A 27954-nucleotide genomic window follows, 5' to 3' on the forward strand; every position below is an offset into this window, starting at 1 on the left:
GGAAACAAATCTAACTAATATCTATGAGGACGCAGATTCGATCCCTGGCTTTGCTCGGTGGGTTAAGTATCCATATTGCCATGAGCTATGGTGTAGGTCATAGACGCAGCTTGAATCCTGTGTTGCTGTGGCTGTGGCGTATGCCAGCAGCTGCAGCTCTAATTAGACTCCTAGCCTGGGAACCTCCAATATGCTGCAAGTGCGGCCCTAAAAAGGAAAAAAAAAAAAAAAAAGATTGCTTTTCATTTCTCTGTATCATGAGGCGACCATATTGTCTCCATGAACATTTTTCAAAGAGTGTTTGTTTGTGTTTACCATATCCATAAACACCCAAATCAACATCTAAAGTCTCTTTTCTCTCATATTAGTAATTCAAACAAATGAAACAAAATCCCCCTATAAAACACTGTAAATATTAGTGTCACTACTCATTTTGAAAAAACTCTCAACAAGATAAAAATCCATTGCTTGAGAGCAGGGTTTCTCAACCTCTACCTGACTGATTTGGGGCTAGATAATACTTTGTTGTGGGAGCTTTCCTGTATATTATAGGACATTCAGCAGTAGCTCTGACCTCTACCTACTGGATGCCAATATCATCATTCCACTTGCACAACCCATAATGTGCCCACACACTGCCAAATGTCCTGAAGGATTGGTTGGAATCAGCAGGTTGAAAACCACTGCTATAGAAGATTGCAAAATCCCCATAATTAGAATTTTTAAAGAAAAGAATAATCAGCTTCCAGCATAGCTCAAATAATGATACAGAAACTGGTTCTAATATTTTTACTTGATTTATAGAATCTCTTGAAGTTTTACTTCTAGTTGTTGTTTATATAATTTTCTCCCTCTAAACTTTCTTTTTTTTTCTTTCATAACTGAGATTTCATTGGTTGTTTTGAGGATCAGAACACAGATGTTTCAATTTGTACACAATTTTTAACATATGTACCAAAAATCTAAAAAAATCATATAATTGTGACTCTTTTCTCAACTGTTATTCCAGTGACTTTACAGCTTAAAATCTGGAGGCAAATTTTCCTTAACAAGATATCAAGTACCAATATCTTCAAATGTTGATGTGTTGTTATATCATAAGTCCCACTAATTCACAATTTAATATCATATACACTATGTACTCACATGTTCAGTCTTTCACAGCACATTAACAAAATTACTAGGAAAACTTAACTACCACGACCAAAGATGTTACAATGCACAAAATTCTGACAAGAAAGGCCAAGATCAAGGAGTGATTTGCTTTGCTTTAGGAAACAGTTCAACCAAAAACAACAAGGGAAGAGAAGTAATTTAGTGTTCAAGACGTTAAATGCACAAGTGACTCCAAATTGCCATTTATCCTTCTGTATTTCATGCAGAGTCAAAATTCTTATAACTTTTTTTTTAACAAATAGAAATGTCCTCAAAATAATTTTTGAATTGCCAGTGTACCCATTACTGTACTTGTCCATGTTTTCCTTAACTTTGATTGACAAAGATGACAAAATATAAACCTAGAAGTTCCAGATCAGGGTCAAAGTTGGGGGCTGTGAGGAGCTACACATGGAAATTAAAAAAATGAAGTAGAGATAATTAGCAATTTAATAAGTGACACTTCTGTTTGATTCATCAACGTAAGCACCCTCCCCAAAGGTTGAACTGGTGAGGATTTTGCGAGCTATTAAACACTGTTTATAGCCGGATTTTTTTAAAAACTGGATATGAGGCTGAAGCATACTAAAGGCTATTACTAAGGCAGAGGGAAGTTTTAATCCCTATAGAAATTGTCTGGGTAAGTCAGCAAAGACTCTAGCTGATGGCACAGATAATACAATTCAGTTCCAGGCCAAAGTACTGTATTTGTTTTTGTTGTTTTTCTCCTATCCTATCAGCAGCCTGTCTCCATGGATTTGTCTAGGAAAATGATAAACAGTAAAGCAAGCGACCCTCTCCATCCCTCTGAATTATCTTCCCAGCAAAGACCCCAAGCAAAGCTTTTGGTAGGAACATCTTTTTAAATGTACATTTTTATGTATTGTAGGTTACTTAAAATCAATGAAAATAAATGCAGGAGAAAGTGCACACACAGAGTATTTATGCACAGTCTTCATTCCTTGAGGAAAAAGCCAATGACAATCATTAATTATTTGTAAATACATGAAACAGAAAATCTAAATATGTGAATGACTCCCCACCAGTACCTGATAAGTAAATTACAGTAGTTTAGTTACAAACCAGATTTGACCACCACTGGCCATCTATGCCCAAGCCTTTAAAAATTTAACATTCAAATTGTCATCTAAATCAAGGAAATAAGAATCAAAATATAGTAACCTAATCCAAAGTAAATGGCAAAATCATTCTGGATAAGTAAAAAAAAAAAAAAAAAAATCAAGAAAATAAAATAGGAAAAATCTAAACAGAGTTTCTGTGCCTGGGACACTTCGGAAGAATGTTTAAAATACAACAGAAGGGAAAAAATGCTACTACTATGAGTGTCAGATAAAGAAGAACAGAAACAAAATTCATTATTCTATATTTAAGTATTCTAACTGTCCACATTTTATGCTCTTAAATATTTATTTAGACAAAATGATTCCATGTTACTATGTTTCTGATGGAAGAGAAGCTGAAATTTTAATGATGGAAGTAATTAAGTTTCATAAGACTTAAATGATACATAAACAAATACAGACTATTAAAAAAACACGCCATCCTTAAATCAAGAACCATCTGGGGCAGTATTATTTTCTCACATGGAGGGAACCTATGCAATAGACTCTAACAAAAAATTCACAAGGAAAATGGCATTATGTCATCCTTTTTTATGGCTGAGTAGTATTCCATTGTGTATATATACCACCTCTTCCGAATCCAATCATCTGTCGATGGACATTTGGATTGTTTCCATGTCCTGGCTATTGTGAATAGCGCTGCAATGAACATGCGGGTGCATGTGTCTCTTTTAAGTAGAGTTTTATGAGTGAAATGAGCCAGAAAGACAAAGACAAATACCATATGATATCACTTATAACTGGAATCTAATATCCAGCACAAATGAACATCTCCTCAGAAAAGAAAATCATGGACTTGGAGAAGAGACTTGCGGCTGCCTGATGGGAGGGGGAGGGAGTGGGAGGGATCGGGAGCTTGGGCTTATCAGACACAACTTAGAATAGATTTACAAGGAGATCCTGCTGAATAGCATTGAGAACTATGTCTAGATACTCATGTTGCAACAGAAGAAAGGGTGGGGGAAAAACTGTAATTGTAATGTATACGTGTAAGGATAACCTGACCCCCTTGCTGTACAGTGGGAAAATAAAAAAAAAAAAAAAAAAATTCACAAGGGGAGTGCATCCATGCCTGAATTTGATCTCAATGATTTGAGAACATATAAAACAAATAAAAATTAACAACTTGGGCCATCAGTTTTCTTGGTTTTTCTTTACCTCCTTATTTGTCTTTAGGAGGACTCTATAGTTTTTCTTTGGCATTTACAGAAAATAACTAACAACATTAAAATATCTTTTAAATTAATGTTTCCAAAACCAAGGAGAAGGACATGCCACTCTGGAGCCCAGAGCTCTGAATTCACTCAGTCATTTGGTGGTGTACTCATTCAACAAATACCAATTTAAGGTAATCTTTGGTATTAATAAACAGTATTCATAAGTTCTTCTATAATAATAATAATTAACATTTCTATAACTTTTGAGTACGTATGAAACAATTTTACTACATTATTATAATTAACTTTTCACTCAAGGCTTTATGATCTACTGTGAAAGGGGAAAAGTTAAATTTGTGATGAATAAGAGGCAGAGACAGGAGGCAGCTGTAGGGAGTCATTGAAAATTATGGAATTAAGAATAGATTTTTCAGACAAAAAAAAAATGGTTTCCTTTGCTGTGCAAAAGCTTGTCAGTTCGATTAAGTCCCATTGGTTTATTTTTGCTCTTATTTCTGTTGCCTTGGGAGAATGACCTGAGAAAATATTCTTAAAAAAGACACATGCACCCACATGTTCATTGCAGCACTATTCACAATAGCCAAGGCATGGAAACAACCCAAATGTCCATCGACAGACAACTGGATTAGGACGATGTGGTATATATACAAAATGGAATACTACTCAGCCATAAAAAAGAACAACATAATGCCATTTGCAGCCACATGGATGGAACTAGAGACTCTCATACTAAGTGAAATAAGTCAGAAAGAGAAAGACAAATACCACGTGATATCACTTATAACTGGAATCTAATATAGGGCACAAATGAACCTTTCCACAGAAAAGAAAATCATGGACTTGGAGAATAGACTTGTGGCTGCCCAGGGGGAGAGGGGGGGAGAGGGAGGGAGTGGGAGGGATTGGGAGTATGGGGTTATCAGATGCAAACTATTGCTCTTGGAATGGATTTACAATGAGATCCTTCTGTGTAGCATTGAGAACTATGTCTAGATACTTACATCACAACATGACAATGGGAGGAAAAATTATGTATACATGTATATGTAACCTGATCCCCATGATGTACAGTGGGAAAATATATATATATTAAGCAAAAAAAAAAAAAGGAGTTCCCGTTGTGATGCAGTGGAACCGAACCCAACTAGGAACCATGAGGTTTGATCCCTGGCCTCGATCATTGGGTTACAGATCTGGTGTTGCCATGAGCTGAGGTGTAATTCACAGACATGGCTGGGATCTGGCATTGCTGTGGCTGTGGTGTGGGTGTAGACCAGCAGCTGCAGCTCCCATTCCGACCCCTAGCCTGGGAACCTCCATATGCCACAGGTGAGGCCCTAAAAAGACCACAAAAAAAAAAAAAAAAAGAATGGATTTTTCAAGACTAATGTTCTTTGTCCTATGCCACCATAAGTCTTAAATACATAACCTTTACTGGAAATGCTAATTCCTTCACTGTCCTATGGTTTCTCAGTCTTCCATCAAATCAAAAATTTAATGAGCCCTGTTTATTGTCTTATTAAATGTACAATCTGAGGGGTATCTTAAAATTTAGGTGTCTATAAATACTAACAAGATATCAAATTCTATCCTAAACCAGAATACAAGGGTTCAAAAGTTATATATATACTCAAATTACAGCAAAGACAGTAATTATTTCCTAATGCTTTAAGAAAACTTCATTAATGTATTTATTCTTAGACAGCTAAACATCTGAATTTAGGAAAACTAGAAGTGAATCTTATGTGAAGGGTGACAGAATGAAGTTATCTCAATTTCTTGGCTAACATGGCATGCTAGTTCCAGTTAATGAAACAAATTATAGTCATAAAAAGTACCACATAACATCCCAATCTCTTCAAGAGTCAATTTATATAATATAAAGATTTATTTGGGTAATGCCTTTATACAGAATACTTTCAATTAAAAACTTTTGAAATATTATTTATTTTAAATAAAAACAAACCTTGGAAATCATATTGTGATTATGTGTATGTGTATATGTGGCCATATAATGCCCAATAAATGTTGATGAGATGAGAAAGATAAAATGAAAGAATATATGTCAGCTTAAAATTGGAAAGCAATGGCTTTAACATTAAAATGATAGAAAAGGGGAGTTACCATTGTGGCTTGGTGGTAACAAACCCAGCTAGTAACCATGAGGATGTGGGTTCGATCTCTTGCCTCGCTCAGTAGGTTAAGGATCTGGCATTGCCATGAGCTGTGGTATAGGTCGCAGATGAGGCTCAGATCCGGTGTTGCTATGGCTGTGGTGTAGGCCAGCAAGTATTGCTCCGATTTGACCCTTAGCCTGGGAACTTCTGTACGCCATGGGTGTGGCCCTAAAAAGCAAATAAAATAAAATGATAAGACCAGGAGGTATTTATTCCCAACATGCACTACTCCCCGGAATTAGGAAACCATTTCTTTTCGTAGAATACTCTTCTCAGGTTATTTAGAATACTACATTACAAAAATTTAAATTTTAAAAGTAAATGTAAATTTTATAAAAAATAAACTTTTTAAATGAAGTATTGATATAGAGTATACTCATTTGGAAGCGCGTCATGATAACATATGAGAAACTGACACACTGGAGGATAAAGAATAAAGTATTCAGAGACAGAAAGCCCTGCCTTTACCACTTAGTTCTTGAACCATGGCAAGATATTAATCTCCCTGAACATCAATTTTCTCATCTCCAAAATGTAAACAGAAACACTACTTTGCAGGGTCATTAGAATTACAGATGATGTGGCCTGCTCAATTAAAAGTGGTAATATTTATGATTTTTCCGATTTCCTTCATGTATTTTTATTTTATTTTTTACTTTAAAAAATAATACCAAGAAAAAAATTCCTATACTGAAATGCATAAAACCATTTATTCATATTTATATAGGTAGATTTACCTATAATATTCAATATATACATTACACTTTCATTTGGGCTACACTTTTACTTTGTTTTCCATGAAGAAAATCCTTGCTGCTTATGAGAACATTTGGCTTTTGTCACTGTGAAGGAATACAGGTTCAGGTCACAAACGTGAATGTGAAATATCAACTCATGGAAACTTGGCTTCAGAATACTGTTCTCCTTACTAATTTTGCAAACTATGTAGGCAGGGTAATCAACTGTCATCAAAACATACTCACAAATATAACTAGAAGGAAAAGAAATTTTAGGAGAAATATTTCTTATTTTAATAATAATTAAACATGCAACCACATTACTTCCTCAATATCATCAGAAAAGTTAACATATGGTCTCATCTTAGTGTGTGCCTTTCTTTTCAATAAATGTATTACTCAACTACCCAAAACAATTTTTACTAAACATTTATCTACTATTTCCAAGGAAAAAGCTACATAAACAGGATATAACTGGTGATAAAGTGAAGAGGTAAGAATGTAAGAAATACTAGTTTTCTCAATGAATTACATACAAAACAAATTAAAAAGATACATAAGTTAACTCAAGAAATTCTTTTCATTTTACATCAACAAAATTACAGCTGACACAAAAATGCTGATGCTTTCCAAATTTATTAATGTGGCTCATTATAAAAGTATGTAAGACAGGTTTCCTTCATATTAACTGCTTACTATGTGTTCCAGGTACTTGGATATATTAGTAAACAGAACAAAAATCCTTGCCCTTACAGAGTTTACACTGGAACAAGGGGAGATAGACAATAATAAATGTTTTAAATAAGCACTATATGGTAATAAATGCTATAGAAAAAAATAATCGAGTAGCACAGAAGGGAATCAGGAGTACCAGAGAAAAGGAGCTGGAGTACTTACGGTGTCACTCAACTGATACAATTATTGCCTAAGAGAGGCAGTATTATTACTGCTTCAGACAAATGAGATCTATCTTATGAGTATTTCCTAACTCTTATAAATTCTATTAGCTTTCTGCAACTGGTGTTAAAATCAGTAATAAAAAAGAGTCAAATATTTTTTGTAGGACATGTTTGATTTTGCCTCTCCATCCCTAAGCACACTGCCTGGCATATAACAGATGCTCAATAGATGTGTGGTAAATGACTCAATAAACAGTTTATTTGAACAGTTTTGGTCACAAACTTTGTTCAGGGATTTTCCTAAACAGTCACACAGTAAATATTTACATATCGTTGGCCAAATAAGCAATGAGTGTGGCAGTGTTCCAATAAAACTTTATTTATAAAAACAAGCAGTGAGCATAGGAGTTTTCCAATCTCTGATTAGTTTATTCTGTATCTAATTGCCTTAGTCTTCAGTTAATTTTCATGGGAGTATAAAGGTAAATTTATCATCTACTTGCAAATACTAACTTTTTCAATTCTAATCAACTAACTCAACAAAACATAATTACAACAACACACGCAAACTCCACTTCTCCCTCCCTCTTTCTTCTCTTTTTCTCTTTTCTTTTCTCTTTTCTAAGTGAAGTTTGATAACTTAAACTGTGGCCAAAGCTATTCATTAGTTGATGTTACACCATAATTTCAACAAAGAATATACATACATGCAGCACTATCAGTCATCTGGTAATACAATGCAAATGTCAGAGAGTGAATTCAAGTTTATGAAGCAAAAGCAGATGCTGGTCAAAGTATTAAATAAGCAAACAATTCAAAGACATTAAGTCTGACATAGAATTTAAGATTTAACTTAGTGGTTCAGAGTGTGAGTTCTGAAATTGCCTAAATTTTTTTAACTGCCAGCTCCAGAGAATTAGGCAGTTTACTTAATCTTTTTAAGAAACAGTTTCCTCAGCTGTAAACCAGGGGCCATAACAGTGCCTACCTAATAAAGTCACTGCAGTCAATAAAATATCAGCTTTCTAGTGGCCTTTGAAAAAGCACACCTACATTTTATCCAGAAGAGGAAATGAGTACATCATTAAGCCTGAACACAAGGGATTACTGAAGAACTCTTAAATCTCCAAAAGTATACTAACTGTGCTTAAAAATATAACTTTGCAGAGTTCCCGTCGTGGCGCAGTGGTTAACAAATCCGACTAGGAACCATGAGGTTGCAGGTTCGATCCCTGGCCTTGCTCAGTGGGTTAAGGATCTAGCGTTGCCATGAGCTGTGGTGTAGGTTGCAGACACATCTGGATCCCAAGTTGCTGTGGCTGTCAGCGGTGTAGGCCAACGGCTATAGCTCCGATTCGACCCCTGGCCTGGGAACCTCCATATGCTGCGGGAGCGGCCCTAGAAATGACAAAAAAAACAAAACAAACAAACAAACAAAAACCTTTGCTCACACATTAATGTTTAATTTTCTTCACCTTTCTACTTACATAAACTGTAACAACTCTTATTTATATCTTACTACATCAAATAGTTTTTGCACTTTAATAGAAAAAAAATTCCAGAATCAAGATTTCCAAAACGTATAATTATAATTTGTTTATACTTGTTTTTTCCATAATAAAACATACTTCTGAATAAGTCTGTCATCAAATGTCATCAAATATGTAAACTTCAGGCCATAAATTTTACTAGCATAAGAGATTAAAGAGCTACTGAAAGGTAAACACTATTACTTGATATGCAAGATAATGACTGATCCAAAGCACTAGTTCACCTGCACTGTCTATTCCAGGAGACAAGAGTATAATCTAGCACCGAAAAAACTAAGAAAGAAAAAGTACATATTCCTAATTTTAGTTACACTGTATTACAATAAAAACCAGATTAAAAACTGTCCACAATATATGCATAACAAATCAACTGACTTTTGTTAATAACTTCTCTGAAAAATGTATTTATAAACTCTCTAGTTTGCCAAACAAATGTTTACTAAGAAACCAAATTCTCTAAGAATCTTTCCATCACCAAAATTCTACCTACTTCTGCCCTAAAAGCCAGGTAGCTATGTTTGAAAGCAAAATCTGCTGAGGTAGTTCTAGGCCCAATGAGGCAGTGACAAAAGGGAGGTATGTGTAAATGGGTTATTAGAAGATAATCAAAGGCTGGGAAAAGAACCAAGTTGCAAGAGAATCTTCTTCCAAGGAGGTGCTATGGAGGAGAAACTGTGTCTGAAATAAAGCTGACAATTCCCTTTGCATTTATGATTGAAAAGGTTTTTTTCCAAGTGTGTTTAATGGTCAGATTTATTGAGATACACTTTAAATACTATAAAATTTCTTATTTTTAGTTTTATAGATAGAAATGTTCTGACAAACACATACGGCCCTGTACTCACCACTATAACCATAATGTGGAATATTTTCATCATTCTCCAGTTTTTCCTCATGGCACTTTGGGGTCAATCCCTTCCCTCCAACTCTCAAATCTGATTTCTATCCCTATCACCCTGCCTTTCCAGACTGTTCCATGAATGGAATCAGTCATTATATTCTGTAGCCTTTTGCATCTGGCTTTTTTTGCCCAGAATGACACCTTTTAGGATTTCATCCATCATGTTGCATATATCAGTAATTTATCCCTTTTCACAGCTGAACAGTAACTTCATTGTAGGAACATAACACAATTTCTTTACATATTCATTAGTTAATAGACATTTGGGACTGTTTAGGTAATTATGAATAAAGCTGCTTTAAGGACTTACTTCCAGGTCTTTTGTGGACAAATGTTTAATTTCTCTTGGATGAATATCTAGGAGTAGGATTGCTATGTAGTATTATGAGTATATATTTAACAAGAAACTTTTCATTAAAAAAACAAAGACATAACTTCATTTAAACTTTGAAAAAAGATCTTAAATTGATGTATACTATAGTTCTTAGGAGAGAACACAGACTGCTAATGCTACACAATTTATCAAAATTAAGAATACAATAGAGTTGTATAAAATACAGAGTGCTTATTTATATTTGACTAGAATCAATTAGATAACATATGTAAACCACCCGGCACATGCCTGGTGCATTATATATACCTAATGACTGCTAGTTCTCTCTCCACTGTTCAAATTCCCCTTTTCTTAATGTTCCCAACCTCCACGAACTAAACTCACATAAACCTACATTTAAACTTAAGTTGTTACTTGTTAAATAAGTTATACAGTAGAACACACATACAATTGCAATGACTATTATTAAAAGCAAAGCAAATTCTATGTATTTGCTTAAGCTGTTTATCCTTTAGCTGTACAAGGGAAAGCCTCTAAAAGCAGAAGATTCCTAGTAATATTCCATTATATATAGATATATATACCACATCTTCTTTATCCAATTGTCTGCTGATGGACACTTGGATCTCTTCCATATCTTGTCTATTGTAAATAGTGCTGCACTGACACTGAGGTGCATGTGTCTTTGAATTAGATTTTTTTTTTTTTTCTGGACATATACCCAGGAGTGGGAATGCTGGATCCTATGACAGTTCTATTTTTTAGTTTTTTGAGGAACCTACATACTATTCTCCATAGCGGCTGCAACAACATACATTCCCACCACAGTGTACAAGGCTTCCCTTTCTTCACATCCTCTCCAACAACTGCTATTTAAAGACTTTTTTGAAAGCCATTCTGAGAAGTGTGAGGTGATATTTCACTGTGGATTTGATCTGCCCTGCCCTTTTAAATAGTGATATTGAGTATCTTTTCATATGCCTATTAGTCATCTGTATGTCTTCTTTAGAAAAATGTCTATTTAGGTCTTCAGTCCATTTTTTATTTGGGTTTTTTTTTATATTGAGTTGTATGAGCTGTTTATATATAGTGAAATAAGTCAGAGACAAATATATATGAGATCTAGAAAACAATACAAATGGATTTATACAACAAAACAGCAAAAGATTCATAGATAAAGAAAACAAACCAGTGGTTACCAGTAGGGGGAGAAAAAAGGAGATGGGCACATTAGTATGGGATTAACAGATACAAACTACTATGTATAAAATAGATAAGAAACAAAAATATACTGTAAAGCATAGGGGATTATAGCCATTACATTGTAATAACATTTAATGAAGTATAAACTATAATTAACTCACTACACTGTACACCTAAAACTAATATAACATTGTAAATCAACTCTACTTCAACGAATAAATTAAATGAATAAAAATTTAATTGATGACTGAAAAAAATAAAATGAAAGCAGATCCTGTACACAAGAAACATTTCAGGTGAGTATCACCATCTTGTGTCCAAAAAGAGTAATTGCAATACCAAATTTATTGTCAGAGAACATAGATGATAGAGGTGAGAGAGTATGAGATCTAAAATCCACTTTTCAAAATTTACTCTGATGTATATGCAATATATTACTGCAAACAAAGTTTAAACTTCATGATTTATAATACTTTTAAATTTAGCTGTGTTTTAAATTAGATGGCATATATCTTAAGAACTGAGGTTCCTATTATATGCCCCCCCCGATACTTTGGCAATCCCTTCCAATACACAAATACACACACTCACCCTGAATATAATACCAAACAAAAAAAAATGAAATATTACAGTTAACATTCTCTGTGCACTTTAAAACTAATCATCAAATACGCTTCTTTTTTTTTCTTTTTAGGGCTGCACCTGCTGCCAGCCTACATCCAAGCCATGGCAACAGCAGATCCTAGCCTCATCTGCAACCTATGCCCCACCTTGTGGCAAGGCCTGATCCTTAACCCACTAAGCAAGGCCAGGGACCGAACCTGCATCCTCATAGACACCATGTTGGGTTCTTAACCTGCTGAGCCACAATGTCAACTCCCAAATTAGATCTTCTACCAATGACTTTTAAACATTCATTACATGGCTTCAGATTTAGTTCTTGGCTACACTGAACATTAGTTCCCAAATATGGGATTCTATTAAGCATTAATAATCCAAGAGAGGAAGCTTTTTCAAATCTAAAAGTAACTCATAAAGTTAGACATTTCTAACTCAGAATTATTTTTACATTAACAGAAGCTTTTAAAAATAGCATATTAAATAGACCAAAATACTACAGGCTGAACAGACAACTGTGAATAGAGAAAATATGCAGCTCAACAAGTTTTCCTTTTTCACAGAGTAATAAATTTTCAGGGAAGAAGTTAAGGTGTTTTTCAACTGTCAACTAAGTTTTCTATTACACAACAGCAGCTTTAAACTGATTTATGGCTCTCGCCCCCTTTTCTGACAATCAAGTGGTTAAAAAGAAAAGTCACTTTTGCACACCTGGATGATATTTACTTTCTTTACAACCTATTTCAAGAAAGGCACTTTTCAATAACAAGAAAGTTTAAAAAGATGATACCTGAAAATTTTTTTTTAAAAAACTATCCCCGAGTTTCCACTGTGTCTCAGAGGATTAAGAATCCAACTAGGATCCACGAGGATGTGAGTTCAATCCCTGGCCTCACTCAGTGGGTTAAGGATGCAGCAATGCCACAAGCTTCAGTGTAGGTCACAGACGCAGCTTGAATCTGGCATTGCTGTGACTGTGGCATAGGCTGGCAGCTGCAGCTCCAGTTTGACCTCTGGCCTGGGAACTTCCATATGCCACAGGTGCGGCCCTAAATAGACCAAAAAAAATACAAAATAAAAAAATCATCCCACAAACCCTTCAAAAACAAAAACAAAACCTCAGAAAATTATTTCGTAAATATCATCCTTTTATGTAGCATTTAGAATCTCTATTACTATCTATCTCTCTGTCACAAAATACAAGAATTACAGAACTTTAATGATGTATCAGAGACTATGGAGTACATTTTTTACAGGTACAGAAACAGAGGCCCAGAGAGGCTAAATAATTTCAAATAATACAGTTTGATAGCAACAAACCTAGAAAACACCATCCCTTCACCTTTGCCTGTCTCATTTTCCTTTTTGCTTTTTTTTTTTTTTTTTTTTTTTTCCTGCTTTATAGGGCTGTATGTATGGCAAATGAAGTTCCCAGGCTAGGGGTCAAATCAGAGCTGTAGCTGCCAACCTGCACCACAGCCACAGTAACACAGGATCTGAGCCTCATCTTCAACCTACACCACAGCTCACAGCAACGCCGGATCCTTAACCCACTGAGCAAGGGCAGGGATCGAACCCGCATCCTCATGGATACTAGTTGAGCTCATTACCTCTAAGCCACAAGGGGAACTTCCTTCCCTTTTCTCCAAATAGGTTTATTTCATTTTATTTTTAGGTATAATTTACATACCATAAAATCCACCCATTTTTAAGTGTACAGTTAGTTCAATGTCTGAAGTATAACCATCAACAAACTCTAGTTTTATAATATTTTCATCATCTGAAAAATTTCCCTCATCCATATTTGTAGTCAATCTCCACTCCCACACTTAGCGCCAATCAATAATCTGCTTTCTATTGCTACAGGCTTGACTTTTCTAGAAATTTTATACAAACGGAATGATACAATATGCAATCTTTAATATCTTAAAGAAATGTCCTTGAATTTCACTCATGTCATTATGGGTATAGTTATTCATTCCATTTTTTTTTACTGAAGTATAACTGACTTCCAATATTATGTCAATTTCAGGTGTACAAAAGAGTGACGACATTTTTCACATTATGAAGTGATCATCACAGCAAGTCTACTTACCATTTGTCACCACACGAAGTTGTTAAAACAATGTTATTGACTATATTCCCTGTGCTATACATTACATTCCTGTGACCTATTTTATACCTGGAAGTTTGTACCCCTAATTCCCTTCACCTAATTTGCCCATCCCCTCACTCCCCTCCACTCTGTAGTTTATTCTCTGTATCCATGAGTCTGTTTTGTTGTTTGTTCATTTGTTATGCTTTTTAGATTCCACATGTGAGCTAATATAGTAGTTTATCTTTCTCTGTCAGATTTCTTTCACTTACTATAACACCCTCTAGGTCTATCAATGTTGTTTCAAATGTCAAGAGTATATATGCACTATTCATCAATGGGCACTTGGGTCATTTCCTTATCTTGGCTATTGTAAATGATGTTGCAAAGAACACTGGTGTACATATTTTTTTGTTTTGGGGTTTTCATTTTTCAGATAAATACCCAGAAGTAGAATTGCTAGGTCATACGGTAGTTCTACTTAATCCTTATTAATACTTGTTATTTTAGATGTTCCTATGATGGGTACATAAACATTTACAAATGTTATATCTTCCTCTTAAATTCACCCCTTTATCATTATTTAATACCCATCTTTGTCCTTTGCTATGGTCTTTGTTTTAAAGTCTACTTTTTCTAATATCACTTTTGCTAGCCCAGCTTTTTGTTTCCACTTACATGGAATACCTTTTTCTATCCCTATAATTTCAGTCTGTATGTGTCATTAGATCTGAAGTAAATCTCTTGTAGGCAGCATATGTGTGCATCATTTTTTTTTTAATCAAGCCACCATATGTCTTTTGATGGGAGCATTTAGTCTACTTACCTTTAAAGACATTATTGATAGATATGTACTTATTAACATTTTAATTGTTTTCTGGCTGTTTTTACAGTCCTCTGTTTCAGTCTTTTTCTCTTGGTCTCTTGCCTTGTGGTTTGATTATGTCTGATTTCCTTTCTCTTTATTTTTATGCATCTATTGTAGGTTTCTGATTTGTGGTTACTGTGAGGTTCTTATATATCAACCTATTTATATAGCTACTTGTTTTAAGCTATTAGTCACTTAAGTCAAATTCATTCTAAAATCACTATATTTTTATTCCACTCTAATGTTTTATGATTTTGATGTCATATTTACTTTTTATTTTGTGTACCCTTAACTACTTACTGTAGGTATAGCTGAATTTACTACTTTTTTTAATTTTAACCTTCATACTAGCTTTTCAAGTGGTTGACACGTTGCATTTAGCATATATTTGCCTTCGAGATTTTTTTTCTTTCACATATTTTATTTCTCGTTATGCCCTTCCTGTGTAAAAAAGACCCTTTAACATTTCTTGTAAGGCCAGGTTAGTGGTGACCAACTCCTTTAGTTTTTGCTTGTCTGGCAAGCTCTTTATCTCTCCTTACTTCTAAATAGTAACCTTGCCAGGTACATTATTCTTTGGGTACTAAGTTTTTTCCCTTCAGTATTTTTAATATATCATACCACTCCCTTCTGTTCTGCAACATGCTTGCTGAAAAACCAGCAGATAGTCTTAACGGCAATTCCCATATATGTGACTACAGTTGACCCTTGAACATCTTGGGGGTTAATCAACATATAATTTATAATCAGCCCTCAGTATCCACAGTTCCTTTAAGACCCATGATTTCAGCCAACTATGGATCATGTAGCACTGTAGTATATACCATTAGAAAATATCTGCATATAAGTAGACCCTTGCAGTTCAAACCCACATTGTTGATAGATCAACTGTAGTTGTTTTTCTCTTGCTGACTTTAAAATATTTATTATCGTTAACTTATGTCATTTTACTATGATGTGTTTGGGTTTAGATCTCTTGAATTCATCTTCTTTGGGACTGTCTGAGCTTCCTGGACCTGGATACATGTTTCCTTTCCTGGGTTAGGAAAGTGTTCAACCTTTATTTCATCAAATACGTTTTCTGTCCCTTTCTCTCTTCTCATTCTTGGACTTTTAAATGCAAATGTTAGTATGTTTAATGTTATCCCAGATGTCTCTCAAACTACCCTCACTTTTAAAAATCCTTTTCCCTTTTTGTTGTTATGATTGGGCAATTTCCACTATTCTGTCTTCTAGATCACTGATCAATTTTTCTGCATTGTCTCATCACCTGTTGATTCTTTCTAGTGTATTTTTCGTTTCTATTACCATATTCTTCAGCTCTGGTTTGTTCCTTCTAATATTTTCTAAGTCTTTGTCAAAAGTTTCATTGTAGTCCTCCATTCTTCTCCCAAGTAAATGAGTATTAGGTTCCCTTGCATTAGGCTCCTCCCCTATTCATTTTCTTTCTTCTAAAACATATTCCTTTGTCTCATTTTTGTTTGATTTTGTTTCTGTGAATTAGGTGAAACAGCTACCTCTCCTGGCTCGTGTAGAAGCATCCCCCGTGTAGGCTGAATGTGTTACGCATCTCTGTCAGGCCAGGTGGAGTTGGAGTGGGTGCAGGCTGGCAGGGGACAGGCATTCTGAGGTATACCACATTGGGGCTAATCTGGCTAGATGGCTGGAGCTAGAAGGGACATGAGCCAGGGGATCCCAGAGCTCAACTTCTAAGACTTAAATTAACAGCATAAGCTCAAAGAGCGAAGCTACTACTCAACTAAAGACTTTGAGGAAAGACTTGGACATTTTAGTTTTGTTTTTCTTTTGTTCCTGATGACATTAAATCCAACAGCAATCTACTGTGTGACTGAGCTGGAAAATAAACTCATGCAATCCTGGAATGTATTAGCTGAAGCATAGTATTCATATTAAAGGCTTTAAGTGACTCAGTAAGCTCTGTACCAATCACACTAAAAAACTAATTATAGTATATACATTTGTGGATGCTACAATGTCAGAGAGAAAGAACAAATGGACAACAGTTCAGGAAAAAAAGAGAGGGAAGAATGCTGAAGATGGAATAAGAGTATCATATGAAATAAAATCAGATGCAAAGCCTGGAGGAAAAAAGACTTGTTGATGAGATGAAATGCAAAGATAAGACATATAACACAGTTTTCAAAAATAAAGAACCAGCTTTTCGGCTTTCGGCTCGGAGGAGGCTACGGTGCAACTTTCTTCGGTCGTCCCGAATCCGGGTTCATCAGACACCAGCCGCCTCCACCATGCCGCCTAAGTTCGACCCCAACGAGATCAAAGTCATGTATCTGAGATGCACCGGTGGAGAAGTCGGGGCTACATCTGCCCTGGCCCCCAAGATCGGCCCCTTGGGTCTGTCTCCAAAAAAGGTTGGTGATGACATCGCCAAGGCAACTGGTGATTGGAAGGGTCTGAGAATTACAGTGAAACTGACCATTCAGAACAGACAAGCCCAGATCGAGGTGGTACCTTCTGCCTCTGCCCTGATCATCAAAGCTCTAAAGGAACCGCCAAGAGACAGAAAGAAGCAGAAAAACATTAAGCACAGTGGAAACATCACTTTTGATGAGATTGTCAACATTGCCCGGCAGATGCGGCACCGCTCTTTAGCTAGAGAGCTTTCTGGAACCATTAAAGAGATCCTGGGGACTGCTCAGTCTGTGGGATGCAATGTTGAGGGCCGCCACCCTCATGACATCATAGATGACATCAACAGTGGTGCAGTGGAATGCCCAGCTAGCTAAGAACTGCAAAGAAAAATAAAGATTATTTGACAACTAATGGGAAAAAAATAAATAAATAAAATAAAGAACCACAGAGAAGAGGTATTAAAAACTGTTCTTTATAGCATTTTAGAATAGAATCAGATGGGTATGTAGAAGCTCTAGGCAGAAAAAAAGCTGCTGATTCAGGAGAATAAAGACCTTCTGACAGTGTGCAACAAAGGTGGAGTGGTTTATTTCATGAGTTAACAGGTTCTCTATCAGTATAGGTGGGTAAATAAAGGAAGGAGAAACAATAGCAGAAGTTTTATAACAGGGTCAGTGCAGCAGAAGGATAAGTAGACTAACATACCTTCCACAGTCTCTCTGATCTTTAAAAAAATTAATTTCTCTTAGAACTTGAGTATCAAGGGCAATATGTATTTTATTATATTATTACTCTTACTCTTACTCTAACACAAGATTAAACATACTCCCATCTGCATAGTTACATCATCAAATATTACTGACTAAAGCAATGTATAAACATAGACTCTTAACTCCTTAAAAATTAAATATATTGCCTGAAAATCCCAATGATGACAAATACTATAAAGGTGATTCAACTCACAATTATAAAAAGCAAAAACCAATGCAACTTTAAGATTGAGATGTCATGAATATTTACTATATATTTTTCATATAATAAAAACTTCATTTCTATATTTATGTTTTATAGTAAGACACTCATTTGGAAACAATAATTATTTGCTCCATGAAAACGTATTTTAAAAGATTAAATATTTTTAAAATGTTCAAGAAGAGACTGAAGTCACTTCGAAGAACAAGAAGTTAGAAAGCCTTCCTAATATTATTGGTTTATTTTAAGTCTAGCATGATATTATTGACTCATACATAATTTATCTTCAGAAAATATATGCAACAAATGTATTTAAACAATCTCTAGAAAAACCTTGTGGCTCATGTGTAAACATTAGATATTAGAGACTTTAGTAAACTGCTAAGAGCTTACAAGGATAGATCAATGGTCAGTAAAATTTTCCTGCAAATGTCCAAATGGTAAATAATTTAGGCTTTACATGCCATAGGCCTCTACTGTAAATATTCTACTACAATAGTGCAAATGAAGTCAACGATAATACATCAAAAATTAGTGTTACTTTGTACTAAAAAAGCTTTATTTATGAGGCCTGAAATCTGAATGTCACATCATTTTCATGTGTCACAAAATCATCTTTTTTTCAACCATTTAAATATTAAAAATCATTTTTAGATCATGGTATGTACCAAAACAAGTGATGGGTCAGATTAGGTACACAGGTCATAGTTTGCTAATCCCTGGGCTAGATATTCTTTACCTTGTCAACATCTAATTTATAGCTTCTCATTTGCTGACACTTCTAAATATGCTAATTTTTCCATGTTACAAAGGTATAGTAAAATCAACTTTCAATTTACAGTAGTTAAGAAATAAAAATATTATGTCATATTTAACCCATCAACCCATCTTCCAGAAAAACTGAAAGGAAAAATAATACCAATTTATAACTTCTATGAATTAAACATACTAAGTTAGAAAATAACTCTGAACACTTAATTACTTAAGACCTCTATATTACTTACAAAATTTCCTTAATTGAGCAATCTGTTTGACAGAGGGCATAGGGCAGAATTTTTAAAATTCTGCAAGTTTACTACAAGAAAACTATGTTTTAGGCTAGAGATAATAGTTATAATGATAATCATTATCGAGAGCCTAATATAGTAAGCATCATTACTCATTACTAAATAAAAGGACTACGTTTTAAAACGTAAACAATTTTGAAGCTTAACACTAGGGTAAGAAGATACAATTGTTTCTTCCTTGATATTCAACACAAATACATGAAATATCACAGATTGAACACTATACTCTTCTAAAAGGGGCCACATAAGCAATAATAACAAAGAACAATATAAACTCCTAGAGTTTGTGCTTTTAACTATTATTTGGGCATCAAAAATAATTTAGTTGTTTGCTGGTCTAAAGTCTCCTGATGCTGTGTGTAAATCCAGGCCATCATCAATCTAAAAACAATGTAATTACTTGCCATCACAGTCTCAAAAATCATCCTTCACATACTGTCATTATTATGCAAAATGGACTCTTGAGAATATAGCTTTTCTTCACTCATCTCTAAGCTGAAGGAAAAGGGTAGGGGGATAAAAGTTCTACGGAGACTTCAGGATACCACCTAAGACCCCAAGCAATCACTTTACTCAGACTAGTGTGCTCCATCATAGTTAATGTGTTTGACATGTATGACATAGAAGGAAGTAGAATAATGTGATTCTTGAGCTCTGTGTCTTGCTCCCCTTGCTGAATCACCAGAATCCCCAGGAAACTCCAGTTTAGTTTCCCCGGACTATATGAAACTGAAATATTGCCCCCAAAATACTAAAAATGCACAACAAATGGGTCACATAATGATATTAATTTCACGATTCCAACAGTCTAAATTCTGTCCATTCAAGTATACTAACTTAAGGTCATCACGACACAGCTTGTAAAGTATTCTAATTAACTTTCAAGGCCAAATATTTACGTAAATGTCGCCAAAATTAGCTTAAATGCAATATCTGACACTAGGACAGTCCTTTTTAATTTTCTTTTCGGTGTTAGGCTAAAAACAAAATCTCTGCCTTTTAGCATCAGCACAGGAAATTTACTTTAATTCTTTTGTCACCTTCTCTTCCTATTCCCATTTCCTCCAGACAAGACAGGTGGTGAAAACTATGTCTATTCACTTCATAACAGGAAGTTGTTGTTTTTCAAACATTTCTTAAGACTGTTTTGTTTCTAACAGTACATTCAGGGCACATTTTGAACACCATGTTTTGATCAAACATGTGCTGAAACTTTTTTTTTACAGTACTATTAAACAATAAACAAATAATGAGGTATATTTTCCAGAAAAAACTATGGAAAATACACTTTTGATACAGTGTTTATCACCTGAGTAAAAACAAAGTAGTTAATAAAAAATATCATAAATGGATACAGCAGAAATACAAAAAACCATAAGAGAATACTATGAACAACTGTATGGCAACAAGTTTGACAATCTGGAAGAAATGGACAATTTTCTAGAATCTTACAGCTTGCCAAAACTGAATCAAGCAGAAAGAGACCAACGGAACAGACCGATCACTAGAAATGAAATTGAAGAGGTCATAAAATCACTCCCTACAAATAAAAGTCCAGGACCAGATGGCTTCACAGGTGAATTCTATCAAACATATAAAGAGGAATTGGTGCCCATCCTCCTTAAACTCTTTCAAAAGGTTGAAGAAGAAGGAATACTCCCAAAGACATTCTATGAGGCCACCATCACCCTCATTCCAAAACCAGACAGAGATACCACCAAAAAAGAAAACTATCGCCCAATATCATTGATGAATATAGATGCAAAAATTCTCAACAAAATCTTAGCCAACCGAATCCAACAACATACCAAAAAAATTATACACCATGACCAGGTTGGGTTCATCCCAGGTTCAAAAGGATGGTTCAACATACGCAAATCAATCAGCATCATACACCACATTAACAAAAGAAAAGTCAAAAATCATATGATCATCTCAATAGACTCAGAAAAAGCATTTGACAAAGTTCAACATCCATTCATGATCAAGACCCTCGCCAAAGTGGGTATAGAGGGAACATTCCTGAATATAATCAAAGCCATTTATGATAAACCCACAGCAAATAGAATCCTCAATGGGGAAAAACTGAAAGCCTTCTCACTCAAATCTGGAACAAGACAGGGATGCCCACTCTCACCACTGCTCTTCAACATCGTTTTGGAAGTCCTAGCCACAGCAATTAGACAAACAAAAGAAATCAAAGGCATCCATATAGGAAGAGAAGAGATCAAACTGTCACTGTATGCAGATGACATGATACTATACCTAGAAAACCCTAAGGACTCAACCCCAAAACTCCTTGAACTGATTAATAAATTCAGCAAAGTGGCAGGATATAAGATTAACATTCAGAAGTCAGTTGCATTTCTGTATACCAGCAATGAAACATTAGAAAAGGAATACAAAAATACGATACCTTTTAAAATTGTACCTCACAAAACCAAATACCTCGGAATACACCTGACCAAGGAGGTAAAGGACCTATATGCCGAGAACTATAAAACTTTAATCAAAGAAATCAAAGAAGATGTAAAGAAATGGAAAGATATTCCATGTTCCTGGATTGGAAAAATCAATATTGTGAAAATGGCCATCCTACCCAAAGCAATCTACAGATTCAATGCAATCCCTATCAAATTACCCATGATATTTTTCACAGAACTAGAACAAACAATCCAAACATTTATATGGAACCACAAAAGACCCAGAATCGCCAAAGCAATCCTGAGAAACAAAAACCAAGCAGGAGGCATAACTCTCCCAGACTTCAAGAAATACTACAAAGCCACAGTCATCAAAACAGTGTGGTACTGGTACCAAAACAGACAGACAGACCAATGGAACAGAATAGAGAATCCGGAAATAAACCCGGACACCTATGGTCAATTAATCTTTGACAAGGGAGGCAAGAACATAAAATGGGAAAAAGAAAGTCTATTCAGCAAGCATTGCTGGGAAACCTGGACAGCTGCATGCAAAGCAATGAAACTAGAACACACCCTCACACCATGCACAAAAATAAACTCCAAATGGCTGAAAGACTTAAATATACGACAGGACACCATCAAACTCCTAGAAGAAAACATAGGCAAAACACTCTCTGACATCAACATCATGAATATTTTCTCAGGTCAGTCTCCCAAAGCAATAGAAATTAGAGCAAAAATAAACCCATGGGACCTCATCAAACTGAAAAGCTTTTGCACAGCAAAGAAAACCAAAAAGAAAACAAAAAGACAACTCACAGAATGGGAGAAAATAGTTTCAAATGATGCAACCGACAAGGGCTTAATCTCTAGAATATATAAGCAACTTATACAACTCAACAGCAAAAAAACCAATCAATCAATGGAAAAATGGGCAAAAGACCTGAATAGACATTTCTCCAAAGAAGATATACAGATGGCCAACAAACACATGAAAAAATGCTCAACATCGCTGATCATAAGAGAAATGCAAACCAAAACTACCATGAGATACCACCTCACACCAGTCAGAATGGCCATCATTAATAAATCCACAAATAACAAGTGCTGGAGGGGCTGTGGAGAAAAGGGAACCCTCCTGCACTGTTGGTGGGAATGTAAACTGGTACAGCCACTATGGAGAACAGTTTGGAGATACCTTAGAAATCTATACATAGAACTTCCATATGACCCTGCAATCCCACTCTTGGGCATCTATCCGGACAAAACTCTACTTAAAAGAGACACATGCACCCGCATGTTCATTGCAGCACTATTCACAATAGCCAGGACATGGAAACAATCCAAATGTCCATCGACAGATGATTGGATTCGGAAGAGGTGGTATATATGCACAATGGAATACTACTCAGCCATAAAAAAGGATGACATAATGCCATTTGCAGCAACATGGATGGAACTAGAGACTCTCATACTGAGTGAAAGGAGCCAGAAAGACAAAGACAAATACCATATGATATCACTTATAACTGGAATCTAATATCCAGCACAAATGAACATCTCCTCAGAAAAGAAAATCATGGACTTGGAGAAGAGACTTGCGGCTGCCTGATGGGAGGGGGAGGGAGTGGAAGGGATCGGGAGCTTGGGCTTATCAGACACAACTTAGAATAGATTTACAAGGAGATCCTGCTGAATAGCATTGAGAACTATGTCTAGATACTCATGTTGCAACAGAAGAAAGGGTGGGGGAAAAACTGTAATTGTAATGTATACATGTAAGGATAACCTGACCCCCTTGCTGTACAGTGGGAAAAAAAAAAAAGAAAAAAAATATCATATTACACATGAATATGGAATTCTACCTGAAATGGCAAACAAAATATTTTTTATAAAAATCACTGATTATTTAGGGTTTTTTTTTTTTTTTTTGCACAACTAGAGAACATATGCAGAACAGTAAGACCATGGTTCTGATAGGCTTACAAGTTTCCTTGGTCCTCATCCTGCTGTAGCAAAGCATTGGAACAGTGGATGTTTTACAAATTTATTAAAGCAAAAGTACATTTTCAGAGAGAGAGAGAATTCATGTGCATGGAGGTTAAAAGACGCGGGCCTGACTCACTCTTCAAGCCTTTATTCCCCACAATGTAGACCTGAGTGGAGATCCAATTTCTCCTTCTCCTGCCTTAGCTCCCTATGTCATGCATAAGGGCTGAGTGTTGCCTGATCTCTGTATGGGGCATATTTGATCTTCTAACTGGTCTTTGGTAGGACACCTTATTTGCATGGGGAACAGGTCATATAGAGGCAGGGTGAGGAATGGGCAACATTCCTTCTCTAGCTAGCACTGAGCAGTCCAGGCTGGTCAAAGTCGGGGAAGGGGCATTACAATGAGACATGACCAGAGGCTTTGGATTTAATCTCCATGAAGGGGACTTGAAGCCTATAATTGTTCTTATTAAAATTTAAAGTTGTACTTGAAAGCATAGCATATCATTTGATGATCTTGAAACCATTGTTATACCACTTAAAAATACTTTTTTCCATTTACCAATTTTATATTTTGCTGCTGGTCATAATTTTACTATATTTCATCTACTGCAAATTAAACATTATAAATTTTGAAAAATGTGTATAGTAAATTAAAGACTTTTAGCTGCTTCTGGCCTAGTGAAAGTTAAATCTTTGTATCTAATTACAATAGCTTAATCTAAATATGCTCATCCAAGATTAGTTGGTTAAAAAAAGTGGGATGTCTAATTTTGTAAAAATCAAAGTATATATTTAAGCATGTGTGCGTATATATATGATGTATACATACACACAAACATACAAGCATACATATAAATACACATATATACATGTGTGTATTTGTATATGTTTGCACTTCTCTCCGAACCTGCTTAAGGCAAAGATTAATTAATCAAAAGGTACTGCCAGTGTGTAGATTGGTATTTAAAATACTTATTTTGGACACTTAGGTGATTTCAGAACAAAGGTATTAAAGGTAACATTTTATAAAGGATCAAAAATATGACTAGAATTTTATCAAGAAATTTTCCAAACTTTAATTTTTCAAACTCTGTGATGTTGAAGACTGTCACTTATAAGTTGCCATTAATGAAACAGAGCATCTGCCTAAGGCAAATATTATTAGCAGGCAAGAAACACATTTAAAAAATGCAAAAAATAAGAAATGCAAAAAAGAACCCACTTCCAACCCTTCAATCTCCTATCTTTGGAGACAAGTTTTGCCCAAAATCTGGTTAAGCATTTTCTAGAAGGGAGCCAAGATATTTAGACTAAAATACCCTAAAGAGGATGGAAGTCATCTGCCATTATCTTTGGAGTTCTAGGATTTATTCTAAGATGAGGTTGAAAAAAGCCTAAAACCTTAGAGTAGCCCAAGAATAATTTATAATCTCTAGGTTTATCTTTAACATTTCTTGAGGTCCTTCGTACCAGGGTAGGTAAAAACTAGGATAAATTTCACCTTAGTGCAAAACACAACAGTTGGGATTCAATCTAGGTTTTATAGAGGGAAAAAGTAAGCATTAGAGATTATAAATTAATGAATATATTAAATAGTACGCTCACAAACTGTTAAACACATAAAGAATGTGAAAAAATGAATTCTTTAATAAAGGAGTTTCAATTCACGCATCCTTTTCTATTTTAAGGGAGATTATATGTATAATTTGAAGGAAGATATATCTGGACAAGGCAAAGCAGAGAAATGCTTTGAGAAAAGATGGTCTCCAAAGAAAAGGACATTTCAAAGGAACATCTTTGTAACTAATCATATGACAGGCAAAGTTAAGTTGCTCTCTGAGGAAGTTAGAAGTTATTCTTAGTGCCCAAAAGAGGACTCATGCAGGGGTTGGGAAAGAAGCTGAAGAGCACTGTGGTAAAAAGAATTTTTGCTCAGCCACAAGATGCTGGTTCTCTGCCAGACACATACCTTCTTCCAGTTAATCAAATGCTAGATGAGATGCTATTGTGAAGGGCTTCTACAAATTTAATTAACGTCCTGAACCAATTAACTTGAAAGTGAGACTTTCCTTGGTAGGCCTAATTTGATCAAGTAAGATGTTAAAAGAAACCAGGCTTTTTCTGGCAATAGAAATTTAAAGTGTAAGGTGAATAAAATATGATGCATCACCTCCACTGCTATCTTTGAAGACAGAAGGGTAATCAGGGTCTCTAAGAGCTGAGATTGGCTCCCAGCTGACAGCCAGTAAGGAAACTTAGCCCTTAGGTCTACAGTCACAAAAAGTCAATTCTACCACAACAACATGAGCTTAAAAGAGGAATACCATTTCCTGATGAGAGCACTGTCAGCCAACACTTTACAGAGCCCTGAACTGAAAATTCCATCAGATCACGTCCAGATTTTGACTTACTACAGCAACACTAAAAAAATGAGTATTGCTTGAAGCTGTTAAAATTGAAGTAATTTGTTACACAGCAAGACAAAAGAGGCTAAATCATATAGTCTGAAGAACCCAAAGAAGTTTATAGTAAGCCCAAAGCCCTACTTCAAGAAATATATTTAATATCAAAGACATATAATATGAAGAAACCAAAGAAGCCACTATTAGATTAGACATTGTAGAGAAAGAAATAGAAGAAATTTTAGCACTTAATAGCCATGGGGTAACCAGGAGACAAATGTTACAAAAATAAAATATATTCTTGGAGTTCCCATAGTGGCGCAGTGGAAACAAATCCAACTAGGAACCACGAGGTTGTGGGTTCAATCCCTGGCCTCGCTCAGTGGGTTAAGGATCCGGCGTTGCCGTGAGCTATGGTATAGATTGCAGACACGGCTCGGATCCCGAGTTGCTGTGGCTGTGACATAGGCTGGCAGCTACAGCTCTGATCTGACCCCTAGCCTGGGAACCTCCATGTGCTACAGGTAAGGCCCTAAAATGACAAAAAAAAAAAAAAAAAAAAAAAGTATTCTTACCAGGAGAAAAAGGATTCTTCTGGATTCAGTGAAACCAAAAGGTGGGATTAGGTAACATTTAAGGTCTCCTTCAGCACTTTTTATAACTCTTGTTAAGGTATAGTCCTATCTTTTTACAGACGTAAGAGGTGTCTGGGCACCAACCAGTTCCTATAAGTGCTCATAACTCACCTAGCTTCTTATGAAACACTGCATCAGAAAGGGAACAGTTTAATTTATTAAGGTTCAAAGCTTTCTTACCTACATTCAACCAAGGGATTTTATCACATAGCAAAATAACTAAGTGAACAAAAACAAGGCTTTCTTCCCACATAAAAGCTCCTTTCAAATCTTCAGAAAGATAACTTTTTAAAAAATCCCATTTTTAAAGGTGAAAATTTGTGTATACATGCATAGGGAGGGAAGAGATCATAAGGCCATGAACATGAGGCAATAACATTAACAAAAAAAGAGAAACTGGTATGCTGCAGGGGTAAATTTTTACTCTCCATTTAGATTCTTATTTAAAAAATACGTATTAAGTATAAATTAGGCATTTAAACTTAGTGAACTCCTTTATTAAACTACAATCTAGGGAAAGATAGTGGTAGCAATACCTTGAAAGTGCTAATTTTGTACTATAAAGTTTAATTTAAAGCTACAGCCTAAGTAACTCTTAAGAGAAATAAAATCCATTGTCATTTTTATTCTACTTATTCTGAAAGCAACTACTAGGCCAAGAATGCTAGAAAGTTGTTGATAATAACTTGAGTCTGACTACTTGTAAATAGCCAGAAGTTTATCTTAATATGAATTAAAAAGTTTAAAATTTCTCAAAATAAATCAGATAAAAAAAGAATTTCAGAACTTCACTTCTATAGGGATATATACTGGGAGTTGGATGCAACATTGGGGGAGGGGAAACTCAAGGGCTCACAAAATAGTTTCATTAATACCAAACTGTAAGTAATAAAAACAGAAATAAAAGCTTTACTCTGTTCTCTTCATTTCCTTTGATTTAAGATCTTTTCAGTATCCTCTAAATGATAAACTAATTAGAAAGTAATTTGATAGAAAACATTTTAAAAAACAAAATCTCCAAATAATCAAATGATCCAGTTCTTAATTTTACAAAGCCCATACTGCCTTCTTTCTTACCTTGTCTATCCTATCTGGGCGGTTAGTAGCTGCCAAAATTGTCACATCCTTTAACTGTTCAATGCCATCCATTTCCGTCAAGAGCTGAGCCAAAACACGATCGGCTACATTCCCAGCACCTGAAGAACTGAG

The 27954-nt window shown here is 35.2% G+C and overlaps 1 protein-coding gene and 1 pseudogene across 9 annotated transcripts in view; one reads left to right on the forward strand and one right to left on the reverse strand.

Moving 5' to 3' along the window:
* AFG2A (AFG2 AAA ATPase homolog A) overlaps window positions 1–27954 on the reverse strand; it is a 324349-nt gene that overhangs the window by 194355 nt on the left and 102040 nt on the right. For 7 of the 8 annotated variants that reach the window (XM_084970684.1, NM_001177913.1, XM_084970685.1 and 4 more), the window contains 1 exon segment: window positions 27823–27949. In XM_084970684.1, coding sequence (XP_084826810.1) covers window positions 27823–27949 — 127 coding nt within the window. 8 annotated transcript variants of the gene reach the window in all.
* LOC146400968 (large ribosomal subunit protein uL11 pseudogene) lies at window positions 17035–17659 on the forward strand (annotated as a pseudogene). The gene has a single exon (XR_014813090.1). The product of XR_014813090.1 is annotated as a large ribosomal subunit protein uL11 pseudogene (transcript).

This window comes from Sus scrofa, chromosome 8 (genome assembly GCF_054392235.1).
Source record: "Sus scrofa isolate SSC_HxYL_T2T_F1_AM1 chromosome 8, Sscrofa_HxYL_maternal_Yorkshire_Landrace_v2.0, whole genome shotgun sequence".
NCBI classification, from domain to species: domain Eukaryota; kingdom Metazoa; phylum Chordata; class Mammalia; order Artiodactyla; family Suidae; genus Sus; species Sus scrofa.